Source organism: Chrysemys picta, chromosome 7 (assembly GCF_011386835.1).
Source record: "Chrysemys picta bellii isolate R12L10 chromosome 7, ASM1138683v2, whole genome shotgun sequence".
NCBI lineage: Eukaryota > Metazoa > Chordata > Testudines > Emydidae > Chrysemys > Chrysemys picta.
Window position 1 is genome coordinate 100302544 of NC_088797.1, and position 17740 is coordinate 100320283.

The following is a 17740-nucleotide window of genomic DNA, read 5'->3' on the forward strand; positions in this document are numbered from 1 at the left end:
CTAATATTCACTGAGTGTTGTTAATTCTCTAAAGTAATCACTTCTGGCTGTTCTGCAGCATTTCAAATCAAATTGAATGAACCTCATTAAATGTTGTATTTTTTCATTGATGTGGCTGCCTAATTTCCAGTGACATTTATGGAAAACATCAGAAGGACTGAACTGCATGTTAAATGTTTTTAATTTATTTAAATCTTTGAAATGGTGAAAGCTGTACTTGAACTCAATATATGCCACATGCCATCGTAAGTGCCACCTGAGTGGTGTGGGTGAGAGATCTGCAGAGTGAAGCTGGTATCCAAATCAGTATGTTCCAGGTTGTATTATTGTTTTTCCAGTGATTACAAATGCTGGTAATTGCTTAATATAAAAGCTTGTAGCTGAACCCTACTACATACATATGTTGCTAATTATCAGACATTCATTGTTACATTAATTTGGACTATATAACACATAAAATTTGGAAAATAGGAATTTTAGAAAATAAAATTCTGACTAACATTTCCAAATTTCACATCATCAGAATTTTTAATATTCTGTACTTGACTAAGAGAAACAGGATGATTTCAAGATAATGATAGTAGATGAATAAACATCAAAGTTAGCTAGTGCAATTGTCAGTGTCTGTTACAGGACAATGGCAGTAGCTGTCTGTGGGCTAATACTTATAGATCAGTGCTACTCAGGCCTCAGCAGTTCAGGAGCCAAATTAGCGAACATTACCCAAAAGAGCCACAGTAGTCTGAATTCATTGTTTCATTTACTATAGTATTATATATTCATATTTAAACAGTATGATGGGAAATATTTTGTGTGTGTGTGTGTATATATATATATAAATTCTCACAGCAAAATGACTGACCAAGTATTATTATTTTATCAACTACAATTGGTTAATACTATAGTAAAAGCATTTTGAATGCTTAATAACTTAGGTTGATTCATAATCAAATCACACAGAGTTTTAATATGTGCTGTAAAGAGCTGCAGGAGACACATTAAAGAGCCACTTGCGGCTTGTGAGCTCCAGTCTGAATGTCACTGTTATATATTAACATTACTGTGAGCTTCAAACTTTTCATATAAGGCATTTTAGAATTGAAAGTAGGTTGTTTATAAAGAGAAACAGGAAAGCTTGCTAAACTGTGTGATGTGAAGCTTGTTTGGGATTTAAAATAGAGCAGATTTGATTGAAGATGAATGAGAAGGACATGTTTAAGGGTACACTTACCTCCGGGTCCGGCGGCAGGCAATCGATGTTCTGGGATCGATCCCGGAAGTGCTCGCCGTCGACGCCAGTACTCCAGCTCGGCGAGAGGAGTACGCGGCATCGACGGGGGAGCCTCCCTGCCGCGTCTGGACCCGCGGTAAGTTCGGACTAAGGTACTTCGAATTCAGCTACGTTATTAACGTAGCTGAATTTGCGTACCTTAGTCCGAAGTGGGGGGTTAGTGGGGACCAGGCCAAAGTCTTTTGAACTCTTCAGGGATCCTGATGCTTGTTTTCATTTCCAGGTGAGACTCTAGAATCTTAAAACTCTTCAGTAACTATCTGTTAGGCAATGGAGTAATTTCTGAAAGCTTAAATAAAACCATGAAATGTTAGATGCCTTTAAAAAAATACACATAGGGCCATATGGTAAAGACCCAGTGTGAAATCTTGATAGATTATGGAACATGTAGCCAGTGTTCCAGTTTTAGTCCACAGGATGTCTTGTGGACTTTGATCACCTCTAACAGAAAGTATTGTTCAAATAGCCTACCAAATTACTATCCTAATTATACTTTAGTCAAGATCAATAACAAAAAGAGTAAGGAGTTCTCTCCTTCCTTGAGAATCAGGACATCAAAGCTTTGCTGCTACAAGACAAAGAGAAAGAGAGAGATTTTCTCCAGATACTTTCACATTCTGGAGCTTCAGTTAATGCAGCATACACTGTGCTACACTACACTTTTGCAATAGGGCAGACCTGGAGGAGCATATTATACTTGTCTTTCATCTGTGCACAGGCTCCCCATTCATGGTAGTGTGAAAGTAAGGTGATGGTTGTAAAGTCCTAAATGATCTAGGTATTTATTTCAAAGACTGTCACTTTCTGTACCCAAACTGAACATCTGTGTTCAATAATAACACTTGAGCTGTTTAAGTGCACTATGGTGACTTCATAAATGCTTGTAGAAATAATCATAATGTCAGGGGTCTAGGAGCCTTTGAAATTTTCTGTCTCTGTGAGAGTAGTCTTGAGTCAACATAATGGAGTGTGATTCTGTTTCTGGTAACTAAGGACAGCACTTTAAAGTTAAATAATTGTAATTATTTTTGTCTAGGTTTCATTGTCTGCAGCTGGATCTGTTATAAAAGCATTACCAAAATCCTCACCATCTACTGCTTCCCAGAATGCACAGTCAGCCACACCTAAGAAAGATAAAGGCAAAAAGGATGCAAAACAAGTAAGGCACTCCTCTTTATGAAAAATCTAGATATTTTTACTTCAGTAAATAGTGTTTCTGAGGTCAGTTCTTCAAGCACAAAATTATAGAAATTGGCATTACAGTGCCCTCATGTGAGGGTCATTCATATCATTGAATTTTTGTTTCTGTGGGAGAGAACTTTTGAGTCCATGTAGTAGATATGCAAAATTAGGCATGTCGATCTGCAGAAGACATCAGTTTACAAATACCTTTTCTTCTCTTTTTTCCCTTTTGTGTACGTTTCTTTGGCTAAAACCCACCACCTGCTGCTTTCCAGAACCCACAATCAACCACCCTTAAAAAAGACCAAGCCCAAAAGGATGCCAAACAGGTATCTTTCTTTTTCCCTCTTTGAAACAGTTATGTTTAAGTAAATATATAATGCCTATAGAAAAATAAACTCTCTAAAGAGTTCCTTTAATTAAAGGTCCAGTCTTCAGTTATGAAGGAGAAGCCTAAACGAAAAGGACCAGTTGAAGCATTACCAGCGAGTGTGGAGGAATGGGCTAGCTATGACTGCCCTGATGAAGTTAGAGATGCTTTTAAACAGGAAACAAGCTGTTATGTTATTAACCGGGATAATATTCTGGTACCTGTGAGTAAACATTTCAAAATCATTGCTCTATTGTAGGAAAATAAAAGCTGAGACCAATCCTAGACATTAGTTTTTGTGGGTATATAGTCAATGCTTTTTGCAAACAGTTTTTAATAAGATTTTTTTTCTTTCCCTTGTCTCCTTTTATATTATGAAGGTGCTGTTTGCAACTCCATAATTATAATGTTCTGAAACAGGCTTAAAAGGGGTAACACATTCCTTTTTATTCTGTAGGTGTTCTAACATTATGTGAAACTTTACATAATGTTAGATTTTGTGCCATTTGAATTTTTTTGTTTAGATTTGGGTTTCTTTAAATCAAATGTTATTAAGTAAATGGTCTTTAGTTAAAATTCCTTTATGCCAGTTGGACAAGGTGGGTGAGAGAGACAAGCTTTCAAGCTTACATGGAGCTCTTCTTCAGGTGTGGGAAATATACTCAGTGTCACAGCTAAATACAAGGTGAAACAGATTGCTTAGCATAAGTAGTTAACACATATTTCAAGGGACTGACGTTCAAGGTGAAGTGGTCTGTTAACACCCCTCTAGTCAAAGGGGAGAAAGAAAGGGGGGGGGGAGTCAGCGAGGTAGGGGGGTTGTCAGTGGGTTAGATTGTTGTAATAAACCATAAATCCAGGGTCTCTATTCAGTCAATGATTTTTAGTGTCTAGCAAAGTTATGAATTTAGCCTCGTAGATTTGTCTTTTGAAACTATTGTGCAGGTTTCCTTTGTGAATGAGGACTGATTGGTCAGATGTAGAGTGACCACTTTGTGAAAAATGTTCATGCCAGTTGCATATTCTTTTGTTGATATGTATCTTTAAAACAACCCTGTATTTCCTCAGCTGATGGTAGAGGTGAATTTTGAGTGGATCTGGTATGCTGGCAGTACATAACTGAAAATGTATGTACAACAAATAGTCGATGCATAAGATTTTCTCGATCAGATATAAATCTCCATCAGCTTCATTTTTCTGGCAGATTTTATCCAATGTCAGAGAAGATGTGAATGCAAAACATAATGAACCAGATTGGGACCCATTATTCCCACTGATGAAACCAGTGGGACTGCCCATGTGAATAAGTGCTCATCAATAGCAGTAAGAGGCTCACAAGCTAATCCATGGGAAATTATGCACATCTATAAATGCTTTATAGTAATTATGAAAATTCTAATGATAACAGTCATTTTGGCCTGAGGATCTTTTAATTCTTCTTCAAGTAGCATCCCTCTGGGTGCTCCACTTCAGGTGATCTACACCCTCTGCCTTTGTTTGGAGATTTTTGGTAGCGGTGTCTGTTTGGCCTGTGCATGCACTCCATACATCCTTGTGCCTCACACTGAGGCTATATGGGGCCACTCACGCAAAGCATCCAAGTTCCTTCTCAACTGCCTTTGGCCTGAGGTGGAGTCTACAACTGTGCCTGTTCTCTACTAGCATTCAGAATTTAGTTTGTTAGTTAGTATATAGTGTTTGCAGTTGTTGGAAAGCCTTTCCTTCCTTTGAATTTTGTTTTTTAATTTGTTGTTCATGCATATTCTTAGATAGTGTTAAATGTATTTTGCCTTCAGTAGGGGACAGTTTGTTGTTAATTTGCTCGGGAATGTTGTGAGGCTGTCCGAGTCAGCAACAGGGAATCCCACAGTGTTTTTGCTGTTTGGATGATACCCATATTCCTAATAAGTGCAAGATCTGCACTTCGTTCAACAGTAGATCCCAAAAAAATAGGGAGCTCAAGTTTAAATTCCTGATGATGGACGTTTGGTGGACCTCCCTTTACATAGGCATCCCACTATCACTAGTGCCCCCATCCACATCCACATCTGGGTCCCTAGACAAAGCTAGAGACATAGGTGGTACCATGACACTGAGTACATTTACGGTACCAAAGACTTCAGCAAAGGTAGTTTCAATACCTGCCTCTAAGTAGAAGGGAATGAGTAAAACTCCAAGAAAATCTCAATCATTGACACACAAGAAGAGTATGGAGACCTCAGGTCCCAAGGGGAATTCCATTCAGACTCTGAACCATGTCGATACCACAAAGACGAAGAGGAGTCAGTTGTCTAAGACAGACACGGTACCAAGCTCGGGTACCCCTACACAGAGCAGCAGAGACAAGGTGGTGAAGAGTTCTAAGCTGAGCCATAAACAACATTCAGTACCAGTAACAGGAAAGTCAGGAGTAGCAAAGACCACTCAGGTGCTTATGGTACTAAGGGAATTGACACTGACTCACTCCCATGCCAAGGGCTTGGTACCAGCTTCTTCAGTACCATAAGAACAGCCATACTCGGTCAGACCAACAGTCTATCTAGCCCAGTATCGTGTGTTCCAACAGTGGCCAATGCCAGGTGCCCCAGAGGGAATGAACAGAACAGGTAATCATCAAGTGATCCATCCCCCAGAGCCGTCCTCCACAGTTTCTAACTCAACCCACTCCTGGACACCATCGTTACAGCACGAATTTAACTACCCTATAGACTGATAGTATCTTCGGAACCGAAGTCGCCTCTGTTAATGAGTGCTAGGGGTATGTCAACATCAAGACTCTTTTGGTCATTGATGCCCCTACTTCCTAGACCACCACATTCACCCTCGTTTTTCTTGTAAATGAAACAGCTATCTCCACCGTTGGTGTACGTGGAGGAGGAATCTTCAGACTCTCAAGTATCCATCTAGGGTTCCCTTATCTATTCCAGGACACACTGCTGTCCCTCTTATACTGATGTACTACAGCAGGATAGATCCCAGATGGAACCCACATGGCATGAACACACATGAATGTCTCCATTTGGGCCCCCTCAGATATGTAAAACAACAGAAATTCAGGATGGAGACCAGTGTTCCCTCTAATTTTTCCCACGGATGTGCAGAATGAATTTTGTTCACCAATATGGAGGTGATGTGTCACACATCACCTCCATATTGGTGCACATACTAAAATTCATGTGATGGGGTGGGGCCAAGGGGTTCGGAGTGTGGGAGGGGGCTCAGGGCTGGGGCAGAGGGTTAGGGTGCAGGGGCTTAGGGCTCCGGCTGGGGATGCGGGCTCTGGGGTGGGGCCAATGATGCGGGGCTCAGGGCTGGAGTAGAGGGTTAGGGTGCAGGGGGGTGTGGGCTCTGGAGGTTGGGACTGGGGATGAGAGGTTTGGGGTGCAGGCTGCCCTGGGGCTACGGCAGGGAGAGAGGACTCCCTCCAGCTCTCTCTCCCCACAGCAGCACTGGGTTGAGTGGGGAGAGGTGCCTCTCCCCGCCGTGGAATCTTCGGGGCCAGGCTGAATTGGGGCTGGGGGGGCTGGTTTATGACTCTCAGGCCAACAAGGCCCACACACTTTCATATTGTTATTTACCCTTCACACAAAAGTTTTCTTCAATTTTTGATCAACAACGAGCGCTGCCCATACAGGGTACTTTTTTTCAGTCTATCTTCTCCCCGAGAATATCCTCAAAGATTCTAGTGGTAGTTGCCACCCACCTATATCATTTGGATATAGTAGTTTTCCCTTATCTTATGATTGACTGATTGGGACACATCATGTCAGGAAGTGTTGGCAGCAATGAAGATGATGTATACTTTTTTTTGGCAGTCTGGGCCTCCAAATAAATTCCAGAAAGTCCATTTTCACTCCAACACAGCATCTAGACTTCATAGGAGCTTTCCCGGATGCACTGACAGACAGAGCAGCAGACTTCTTGCTCTAACAATTCTCATCTCCAGGATTCAGTGCAGTCCTCAAGTAACAGTAAGAGATTGTCTTCAGCTGCTTGGACACATGTCAGCTTGTGTCTTTGTAGTGTAACATGCCAGACTACATCTCAGAAGTCTACAGGGATGACTGCAAATGGTGACTTATACAAACACTCAACTGGTGGAAGTACCCAGCTCAAACATGTGCAGGTGTTCCGTTCTTCCAGAATCCGTCTATGATCGTCATAACATCAGACACTTCATTTTGGGGTTGGAGGATACATCTGGTTCAGAGCAAATGGTGACTACAAGAGCAGCTTCTTCATATAAATCTGGAATTGAGAGCAGTCAGATATGCTTGCTTACACTTCCTACTGCTAATTAGGTCCCAGTCTATAAAGATAATGACAGACAAAGTGGCATGCATGTATTACATCACTGTCAGAGAGGAGCACGTTCCCCCTCTCTCTGTGCTGAAGCAATAAAATTGTGAAATTGGTGTATAGCCAACTAGATAGTTATCTTAGCTTCATATCTCTCAGGTATTCAGAACACCATGGCAGATTACCTCAGCAGACATTTCTCTTGAAATTACGAATGGAAATTAAACTCCCAAATCCTCCACATGACATTCCTAGTCTGGGGACTCTTGGAGGTCAATCAGTTTGCCATGTTTGATAAAGCAAAATGCATCAGCTATTGTTCCAGAGGGGGTCTCAATCCCGAGTCCCTAGGAGATGCTTTTGTCATCTCAAGGAAGAAGGGACTTCTCCGTGCATCTCCACCAACTCTGCTACTGTTAAAGATCCTCAACCAGGATCAGGTCAGGGTCATAGTGATTGCACCAATGTGGCCAAGACAAGTTTGGTATTCCTACCTAATCAGACTAATCTCTTGCCCTCAATGGAGACTTACGATCACTTCTCTCCTCCTGACTCAGGATACCAGTTGAACACTTCACTGCAGCCTGCATGTTCTGAGGCTCCAAGCATGGTTCCTCAATGAATCTAGGAATAGAAGAGGTATCCTGTTCATCAGAGGTACAACACATTTTATTAAACAGTAGAAAAGAATCTACAAGAAATACTTTATCTCCAGAAATGGAAGCAGTCATCAGATTTCACCAGTTCTTTCCCCCCTTCTCAGAGTATTGGATTACCAGTTGGAATCGGAAACATTGTGTCTTTTCTGTGAACTCTATTGGGGAACCCTTAGAAGCAATAACAACCTTTCATTTCTACACAGGTTGGTTTTTTTCTCGCTCTTCATCACCAAGCCACGGTAAGATTCCTAAGAGGTTTGTCAAATCTCTTCCCACAAATCAGAGGCCCTGCTCTAGCTTGGACCAGAACATAGTCCTTAATTGCCTATGAGCCACCAGCTATATATTCTTTGTTAGATCTGTCAATGAAGATGGCTTTCTTGGTAGCTATAACTTCTGCCCAAAGGGCTGGAGAATTGGGGGCTTTAATGGGAGACACTCCCCCCCCCCCCCCTTTTACAGTATTCACCAGAGAGAAAGTGTCACTGCAGACCCATTCCAGATTTTTACCGAAGGCATCCTTGGAATTAATCAAACCATTCATCTCCCAGTTTTTTCCCCCAAAACCATATCAGACTTGTCAAGAAACCATGTTCCATACCCTAGATGGTTGGAGAACCTTAGCTTTTTACTGAGATAGGACCACAACTTTTAGAGGAGCTCCTTGACTATTTGTCCCCATTGTGAACAGAAGTAAGGGTTTGGTTATTTCAAAACAGAGGTTATCAAAGTGGGTCTCTGGATGTATTAAGATCTGTTATGACCAAGCTCAGCTTCAACTCCCTTCAAGAGTGACAGCACATTCCACTAGAGCACTTTCTACTTCTGTATCCTGACATAAGGATGTATCCATTGCAGACTACTGTAAAGCAGAAACATGGTCCTCTTGCATACCTTGTCTAGTCATTGTGCCATGGTGTCTGCTGCAAGATCAAATGCAGCTGTAGGCAGTGCAGTTCTCTCTTCTGTATTGGACTCTGCTCTGAACCTTGTACCTGCTTAGAGGGGGTATTGCTTGGGAACCACCTGAAGTGGTGCACCCCCAGGCACACTACTCAAAGAAGATTCTGTAATAAACCAGAGCTATTAGACCCAGGGAGTGGGCCACCTGTTACCACTAGCATTTTGATGAAGAGGTTACTCACACTGTGCAGTAACTGGAATTCTTCAAGATGTGTGTCCCTTTGGGTGCTCCGCTACCCTCCCTCCTTCCCCTCTGCATCAGAATCTCCTTTGTGAGACTTTGCAATGGAGGAGGAACTGAGTGCAGCTCGCCCACATAGCCCCATGTAGCCTCAGTGCGGGTCATGAAAATGTGTGGGCTGCTTGCCTAGGTCAAATGGGCACTGTTACCCGAAATCTCCAGTCAAAGACATGAGTTCACCTGAAGTTGAGCACTCACAGTGACACACATCTTGAAGAATTCCAGTTACTGCACAACATGAGTAACCTCTTCATCAAAATGCTAGCGGTAACGAGTGGTCCACTCCCTGAGTCTCATAGCTCTGGTTCATTATAGGTCAGAACTTCAAAAGTCATCTTCCATACCAGGAGGAAGCATATGTTTGCTTTCTTGTGCAACTCATTACCAAATAACTCTCATTTCTCAGTCCCTCTTTGTCTGCAGTTGGGTTCAGAGTTGCATTCAGTTACTGCTCTCTACAAATCTTTTTGACATCAGCTGTTTGTGGGGAGAGATAGGGAAGTTAGTGATTGTCTGCCAATTCCTTACCTAAGTGCTAACTATTTTCTTTAATACTCTTTTTGTCTTTTAGAGTAGTAGCCAGTGCTCTGCACAGGAGCTGTAAGTGAGGTATTTCAGTGGCTCAAAACTTAGAATTGTAAAATTCTGATCTGTTGAGCATCAAAGACTGAAGATCCAATTAAGCATGTCTTAATACAGCCATATATATGTCTGGAGGATAAGATTTATGTTGGGATTTTTTGTTTAGCTTGTACAGTTGAAGAAAGAAGAACTAATAGTTTGAATTAAAAATACCAACAATTGGTACAGAATTTATTATTTGTTTTTTATTTTTAGACTTACACTTTATATTTTATGGACCTTTTGGCTAAGGAGCTGCAGAAAATTTCTTGCAACCACTTTACTCTTCCCGTCTTTCAGCTGGCTGAGGTTATTGCTCATGATGTTGTGGAAAGTAAAAGTCTGTCTGATCTCTACCATCTTCGGTTTGTATAAGTTACTTGGTTTGGCTAAATGGAGATGTTTATGAAAAGCCACACCAGCCCCCTCCGTTTTGTACACTGATCCTCAATTACACTATGTAAACCATCCCTTTTATGATTTACATTGTTTTACCTTGTTCATCATTTTAAAATTGATTTGTCCTCTTTATTAACATACATAATGTTTAACAATATTCAGTATGGTTTGTTTCTTTCTTTTCTGGCATGAAATCCAATAAGAGTACTTATATTATTAAGTGGTAAGTATTTACAGGATTTGGCAAATCTCCCTCAAAATGAAAAGTGTTGGTAATTCTTTTAACACCGAGGAATTAGGAAACAACCTCACTTTTTAAAAAAAGAGACGTACCGGTTAAATAGTTTAACATAGTTTGAGGCCAAGCGTCCCTGCTTGCACCCCCACAATGTATTGAGCAGTTGTGTCTTTTTCTCCCACTGCTGTACTCAGATTTGCATTCACAGTTGAAGCAACAATTCTCTTTTTAAGGGGTACATTTTCAGATGGCCAAAATTCTCAGCTCCCCACTTATTTTGTGTTTCTGTTAAGAGCATAAAATCTGTTAAGGATCTAACATGTTAGATGTTAAAAACTTTCTCAAAAATGTATTGAATTTTTTCCAGATTTAAACTTCACAGAATTCTGTTGTTATTGGCTATATTAGTCAAAATTACCAAAAAAGAATGGAAAGCATAAAAATACACTTTTTCAGAAAGTTTGTTTTTTGTAGGCAATATTTTCATTTTTGTGATCATTATGCACACTAATCTTTTTATTTTCACAGAATCAACCTGGTATGTTCCGATATAAAATTGAGTCAGGCATTCTCATATCACGAGAAAGCAGTTGGAGAAGCATACGTTAATGAAGTGGAACAGGCAAAGTATGTGTTCTTATTGCAATGCACTTTGTGTAGCTTTGTTGTTTTCATAGAATCATAGGACTGGAAGGGACCTCAAGATGTCATCTAGTCATCTGGTAACATGGAAACTATGCAGCGCATTATAAAGTTAGAATGATAATAATTTTATTTTTAAAACACCATCTCCTAGCACCACATTGTGTATGAAGCATTTCACACATATTTACAGAATTACTGTCATAAATCTGTGTAGTATAATAACACTTCAGTTTAAAGATATTTTTAAACAATATTTTTAATTTCCTTCCCTCCCCCCCCCCTACAATTTAGGTATAGACAAGAGATTGCATTAAAAAATGGAAAAAATGTGCAACCTAAGGAGGAGGAAAGAAATGGATTATCTAAATGTAGCAAATCACATAATAATGGATATAAGAACTCACTTACTGCAAAGGAAAAGGTTGTTTAATTCAATTCCACACATACTATATTGAGCAAAGTTTCTATTTTCACTGTGTTTTTCGAGACAGAGTATGATACATTATTGATTTCAATCAGTTACAGTTTTAAACTGTAGAAACCATATTTCTTGAACCTTAGCTGTTCTTTAAAATATATGCTACTTAGGTTCCTCTGACCGAGGTTATCAGCATGTGAGTTGAAGTTATTCATCATCAGGAACTGATGCAGAGCAAGAAAACCGGAAGCTGTATTCACTGTTGCTCTTTCCAGTATCTGGCAGTGATATTTTTTCTCTAATGCTAGCCCACCTCAACAGCAAAGATCGAGGAACAGGAAAAGGAGGTCCAGTCTCTAATATCACTCTTCTCTTCTTTCTTTTCCCTCCACTGACATCATTGGATACTCCCCCTGCAAGCAGCGCTGAAGAGATACATTCCAGCTCTAATTCTCCTCTCCCCTACTTTAGTCTTACAAGATAATTCCATGTTTTCTTGTTGCTTTCCTCCACTCTTTTCTTCGTTTGCATTTCATTCCTCTTTTTCCCCATATTACTTCATTATCTTCCTCTTGCCTCTCCCTCTGGTCCCACGAGTTCTTCCATCTTATTAATGACTTCCTCCTCCACCCGCTCTTTTAACTCTCACATAGTCTTCTCCTGTCTCTCTCTTAATTCTGGACAAAATAAGTCAACTCCTCCGATCTTAGTTTTGTTTCCGGACAGTACAGAAATTATTTTCACTACCCAAAAGTCAGTTACAGTATTGCATTTAGCTTATACATTTGTTATGCAAATTCTTTTTGTTTTCTGTGAAGTCCAAATGCCCCAGGAAACACGTTTTCTCCTATAGTTTAACTTCTAATTTCTAGGTTAATAGTCAGAGATGAATATGAGGTATAATATTAAGTCGGATTTTAAATATTAATTTGGATTCAATCTAGTTTTCTGAAATACTGTAGTAATTTAAAGTTTTATTATTTTTCAGATTTTGGAGTTAGATGCAGTAACTGAAAAAGGGCTGAGTGGACTTTCTTTCCCTTACTTGTGGATTGACAAAGCTGAAGTACTAATTCAGCTGGGCTTATATCAACCAGCAAGGTTACTTCTTTCAGAGGCACACAGTGCAACACAGGTAGATCAGAAATAATTCAAGTCTGTGAAAACAAAATTAGTAAAACAGGCAATAATGTTTAGCATGATTAAAATGTCACTTATGTTAATGGTAGTCAAAATGCAGAAACACTGTCCAAAGGCTGGAAAATTACCTCTCAGAGTTTACCTTGTAAAACTGAGAGTATATATCCTATACTTAAAGCTACAAAATCCTTAAAAGAACACTGAAGTTACTTTAAAAAATACTACATCCATTAGAAGCCGAGGTCTTGTACTTGAACTTAAAAGAAACCCAAACATTTGAAAGTATGGAGATTCAGAGTTATGGCACCCAAACAAGGTTAACTCTTACCTTCTTGAGGCTGTCCTCACAGCTGAGAGGGCATAGGATGGAGCATGCCATGCACCCTGTGAAGTAGCGGCAGCATCTGTGCATGCTCCTCTAGTAATACCGAAGCAATGTATCAATTCAGGATCTGCTTGTTTAGCTATTCCACGGGAGTTCAATATTTGCTCTTGAGAGTTGTGACCTGCCCCTACTCATCTGTGTGTGTGATGACTCTGAAATCTAGTTATGGCAATGTGAAGTCAATATTGCTAATTGTTTCACTACTGGTCTTTATTAAAAAAATAACAACAACAACAAAACATCCAGTTATGCAGGAATAGTGTGTGTGCAAGGGCCAGGGGGGGGTGGCTTATAATTTTGGGCAGAGTTTAAGTACAGTGCCCTCACCAGTCTGATCCCTGCCAATTCAATATGTAAAGGATCTGCATGAAAGATATCTTTAAGTCCTGTCTTGTTAGATCCTGTTGCTCTCCAGTGTGCAGTGTGGCTTTCCTCATGAAGATCATGTTAATCTGTAATAGTTGTTCCTGCCCTTCATCATCATTTCAAATAAGTCTTTATATTTTTAGACAAATACAAATATCAACTAATACTTTTAATTATATTTTAAACAAATATTTTTTCTTTTACATACAGCATGAATTTAGTATTGGGCAGTGAACAAAGTCCAGTGAAATGAAAAAATATCTTCTTATACCATAAAAGATACTGGGCCAGGTTCACAACTGGTATAAATCAGCGGGGCTTTATTGAAGTCAGTGAAGCAACGCTGATTGAGACCAGCTGAGGATATGGCCCATTGAAACTCTTCTCTGTGATCACATTTCTTCTGCCTCAGATACTGACAACAGAACGTATAATATCTAATAAAAGGGGAAAAGAGGATTTGTTTTACCAATGGTGTAGAAGAATCCACTTGGGGAGATAAAGGAAAATAGACAATAGTTTGGAAATAGAAAATATGCTTAAAATGAGCTGGCAAATTTTTGTAGTCTGAAAAAGCACTAGGAAGTAGCATGAATGCTAAAGAGCAAATTCTTCTGCCAGATACATGCACAAAACTGTCACTGATTTTGTGCTTCAGTGCCTATCCCAGTATTTGTCTCTAAATGTTAATAGGACAAGGTAGGATCTCTGCTTTTAAATATATCTGAAATGTTTTTTTCCCTAGGAAATGAATGACATACATGCTGTGTCAAGATGCTTGTACCTTCTTGCTGTACTAGCTAACCTGGAAAAGAACCATGGGCAAGCTAAGGCACTTCTTGAGAAGGCACAACTGATAGGAGGAAATGAACAGTTTTGGTACAATAGCACTCTGAGTCTCATACAGGCAGTTCTAGAGGAAGATAAGGAAGGAAAAGAGAGAGTGGTAAGAAAATAAAATGGATATTGTTCCCTTTCCCGGTACAGTATGTAGCTCTAAATTATATTTAAAAATTGTATTATATAGCCTTCTGACTTATGTAATAAATATAATAATATTTAGTGCATATAAAATTGCTGTTCTCTAAGGGTATGTCTACACTGCAGTTTAACACCCATGGCTGGCCTCTGTCAGCTGACTCAGGCTCCGAGGGGTTGGGCTATGGGGTTGTTTAATTTCAATGTACATGTTCAAGCTAAGCTCCAGCCTGAGCCTAAATATCTACACTGCATTTAACCAGCCTCGTAGCCCAAGCCCGGTGAGCCCACCTCAGCTGACACAGGCCAGCCATGTGTGTTCAATTGCGGTGTAGACATACACTGATACACATTCTTCACACTTCCAATACATCTCCTTTTACTGATTTCTTGGCCGAAGCAGACAGGTGATATTTAGTGGTTTTAGCAGAAGATAAGCTTACAGCTTGTGCACTGGAAATATTGTATCTTTTCAACTAAATAACAACAGTTATAATCTAGCATGAATAACTTATTCGCCTGATTTTCATACTTAGAAATCCTGTGCAGTAGAAATCATATAAGAGAGAAAAAAGAAAGGTTAGGTAGAAGGAAGGTGTTTTACTTACATGTCAAAAGTACTAACAATACCAGTGAGTTACAGTTAGACAAAGTATTTTGTATACATCCATTTTCAAAATATAACAAGTTGCAATTGCAATTTCAGGAGTCCATTTTCTTTTCTATATGATGCATGTGACTAATTACATTAACTTAAATAGAAGTTCACCTAGTTCATGAAATGGAAGTCGTATCCCTAAATCTCAGGAGGTACTTTGTTTTGTGATTTTTTTTTTTAACCCAGGAAGGCATGTATTACAATGCATACAGTACTTAGTTAATGCTTTAAAAAATCCGTTTACTATTTAACCCTCTGCACATGAGCTACAATTTCATGAAGTTAAATGCTAAGGCAGAAATAATTTGGTCTTTGAGTCAAGAGCTTCTAGTCATTGACATTTAGGGGATAATGTTTTAAATAATATTGGTTTTCTGTTCATGAGAAACTGAAAAAAATCTTTGTAAGAGAAAAAGACTCCCTGATACTTCTATATGCTTAGTTACATGCTAACTGATTAAAAATTGAACAGTTCTTCAAATTGTTCCATAATAGTTTTTGTCAGGTTGCAAAGTGCTACATTTTGGCGCCTCTAATCATATTAAGTTATATTAAGGCTTGTCTATACAGGAAACTGTTCCAGAATAGTTCTTGATTAACTCCATGTGTGGATGCTCTTATTCTGGAATAAGAATGCTGTATTCTGGGGAAAGAGTGTCCACACATGGAGCTAATTAGGAATAGTTAATCAGCTTTAAATTCACACCCTATCTAAGGGTACGTCCAGACTACCCGCCGGATCGGCGGGTAGCGACCGATCTATCGGGGATCGATAGATCGCGTCTCGTCTAGACGCGATATATCAATCCCCGAACGCACTGGCCGTCGATCCCGCCCCAGGAGGATGGGAGGTAAGTCAAAATAAGATACGTCGACTTCAGCTACGCTATTCCCGTAGCTGAAGTTGCGTATCTTACATTGACACTCCCCCTTCCCCCTCCCCCCCCAGGGGAGACCAGGCCTAATTCTGGATTTACTGCCATGTGTAGACAAGCCTTCACTCTGCAAGTAGTCTTATTTAACCCAGCGTGGCTAGTGGTGGAGTAATGTGCTACTCAGTGAGCATAAGGGCATCAGAAGCTGTCCCTATATGAATATTTGTAGAATAATTAAATCAGTATAGTTAATTAAATTTTGTCCTGTCTATACTGTTACTTTTTAAAATTCTGAGCAAATTGTACAAGATAAGCTTGATAATCTTGAAGAACATTAGGAAAAAATAACAAAGTTTTTCTTCTCAATTGTGTGTTCTAAAATAATGGTTAACATTGTATATAGAAATATAAAAGGACAGTTACATAAATTATAATGTTATCTGCAGGCATGCAAAATTCTGCAAAAAACTGTAAAGGTGTTCAGATCTACATTAGAGGAGAGACCTAACAGAAAGTCTGAACTGGGTTTTATAATTGCATCCCTTGAAGCCAGGTAACTTTTTATATAGTAATATATATATATGCATTATGTCTGTAGTATTTGTTTTTTGGGGGATATGCTACTCGCTATATGTGTTATGATTAGTAAAGAAGCTTCTTTACTTTAGATGTAAATTTTAAAATTATAAAGTTGTTTCCCTTTGCTATGGACATTCTGTTATCAGAGTTTTTTATACAATTTACTATTCCCTGAGTGTATCTGTCATATTTATTTTGTCCAGCTACTACTTTGTAACTATATAATGTTTTTCCTCCAAGAACCTAAAAACATCTTAAAGATATTGTCTCAGTACATCATGTTACATTTTTTTATACAGATTGGTTAATATTTCTGGTAGAAACAGGATTCACGAGTCCTGACAACCAATGTCGTGATCTAATCAGTAGGCCTTGCTTCTTTCTTTCTGCCAGTTTTGGCATTTAAATTATTATATATGAGTCACAGGTTTGTGTTTTTTGTAGACGTCAGTGTGCTGTTTAACACAAAGTGTTATGGTAGCCACAAGCCATCAAGCAATGATACTCACAAAACTCACAGTCTAGAATTTTTCCTCTGGGGAAAGTTGTCAGTCTGAGAGAACGTTTTTTTAATAAAGGCAAATTTCAAAACTCATCCTCTGATTGGAATGAAGGTCTGAGTTCTTAGTTTAATGATGCCGTTTTCCTCATTGGGAAGCAAATAACAGTTTACATTGTGGGTTTGACTACTGTCCCTTCTCAAATTCTCCATGGCAATGCTGGTCTATTCTAGCTGAGGATCTAGCCCAGAACATTTGTGTAAGAAATAACCTATTTTATGACTTTTAGATAGGAATATGGATGTCATTTATCATTCAACCCAACTTTACTTTGATATTTTCTATGTATGCTTAAGAGTGTTTTCTTCTGATGGTGTTAATCTTTAACGCCTAATTCTCCTTTCCTAATTTTGTATATTGCATGTAGCCCCGTTAAGTGTTAAAATCTAAGGGTATGTCTATACACAGGGCCGGCTCCAGCATTTCTGCCGCCCCAAGCAAAAAAAAAACAACAACAAAAAAGCCACAATCGGCAACGGCAGCAGTTCAGCGGCAGGTCCTTCGCTCCTAGAGGGAGTGAGGGACCTGCCGCCCCCGAATTGCCGCAGGTGCCGCCCCTCTCCCTTGGCCGCCCCAAGCACCTGCTTGTTAAGCTGGTGCCTGGAGCCGGCCCTGTCTATACAGCACCTGGATGCATGCTTCCCAGTGCTGGTAGACAGATATGCATTAGCTCTGTTTAAGCTAGTAGATTAAAATAGCAGTGCAGCTGCAGCAGCCCGGGCAGTGGCTCAGGCTAACACCAAGTACAAGCCTGCATACCCCCTGAGGTAGCTAGACATTCAGTTTTACTGCTATTTTGAGTGTGCTAGTTCGAGCAGAGCTAGCATGTCCATCTATGAGAACTGGAATGCACCCTCCCACTTGCTGCGTAGA

At 39.6% G+C, this 17740-nt stretch overlaps 1 protein-coding gene across 13 annotated transcripts in view; it reads left to right on the top strand.

The window, feature by feature from the left end:
- Positions 1-17740, top strand: part of CFAP46 (cilia and flagella associated protein 46) — a 182418-nt gene that overhangs the window by 109450 nt on the left and 55228 nt on the right. For 12 of the 13 annotated variants that reach the window (XR_010589285.1, XR_010589286.1, XM_065552129.1 and 9 more), the window contains 9 exons: positions 2328-2450; positions 2749-2802; positions 2899-3066; positions 9843-9991; positions 10792-10890; positions 11200-11329; positions 12315-12461; positions 13963-14163; positions 16175-16281. Coding sequence is in view for 11 of the 13 variants with exons in the window: in XM_065552129.1 (XP_065408201.1) it covers positions 2328-2450; positions 2749-2802; positions 2899-3066; positions 9843-9991; positions 10792-10890; positions 11200-11329; positions 12315-12461; positions 13963-14163; positions 16175-16281 (1178 nt within the window). In the remaining 2 variants the exon portion in view is untranslated. The remainder of the gene's footprint in view (positions 1-2327; positions 2451-2748; positions 2803-2898; positions 3067-9842; positions 9992-10791; positions 10891-11199; positions 11330-12314; positions 12462-13962; positions 14164-16174; positions 16282-17740) is intronic. The other variant, XM_065552130.1, reaches the window with a different exon arrangement.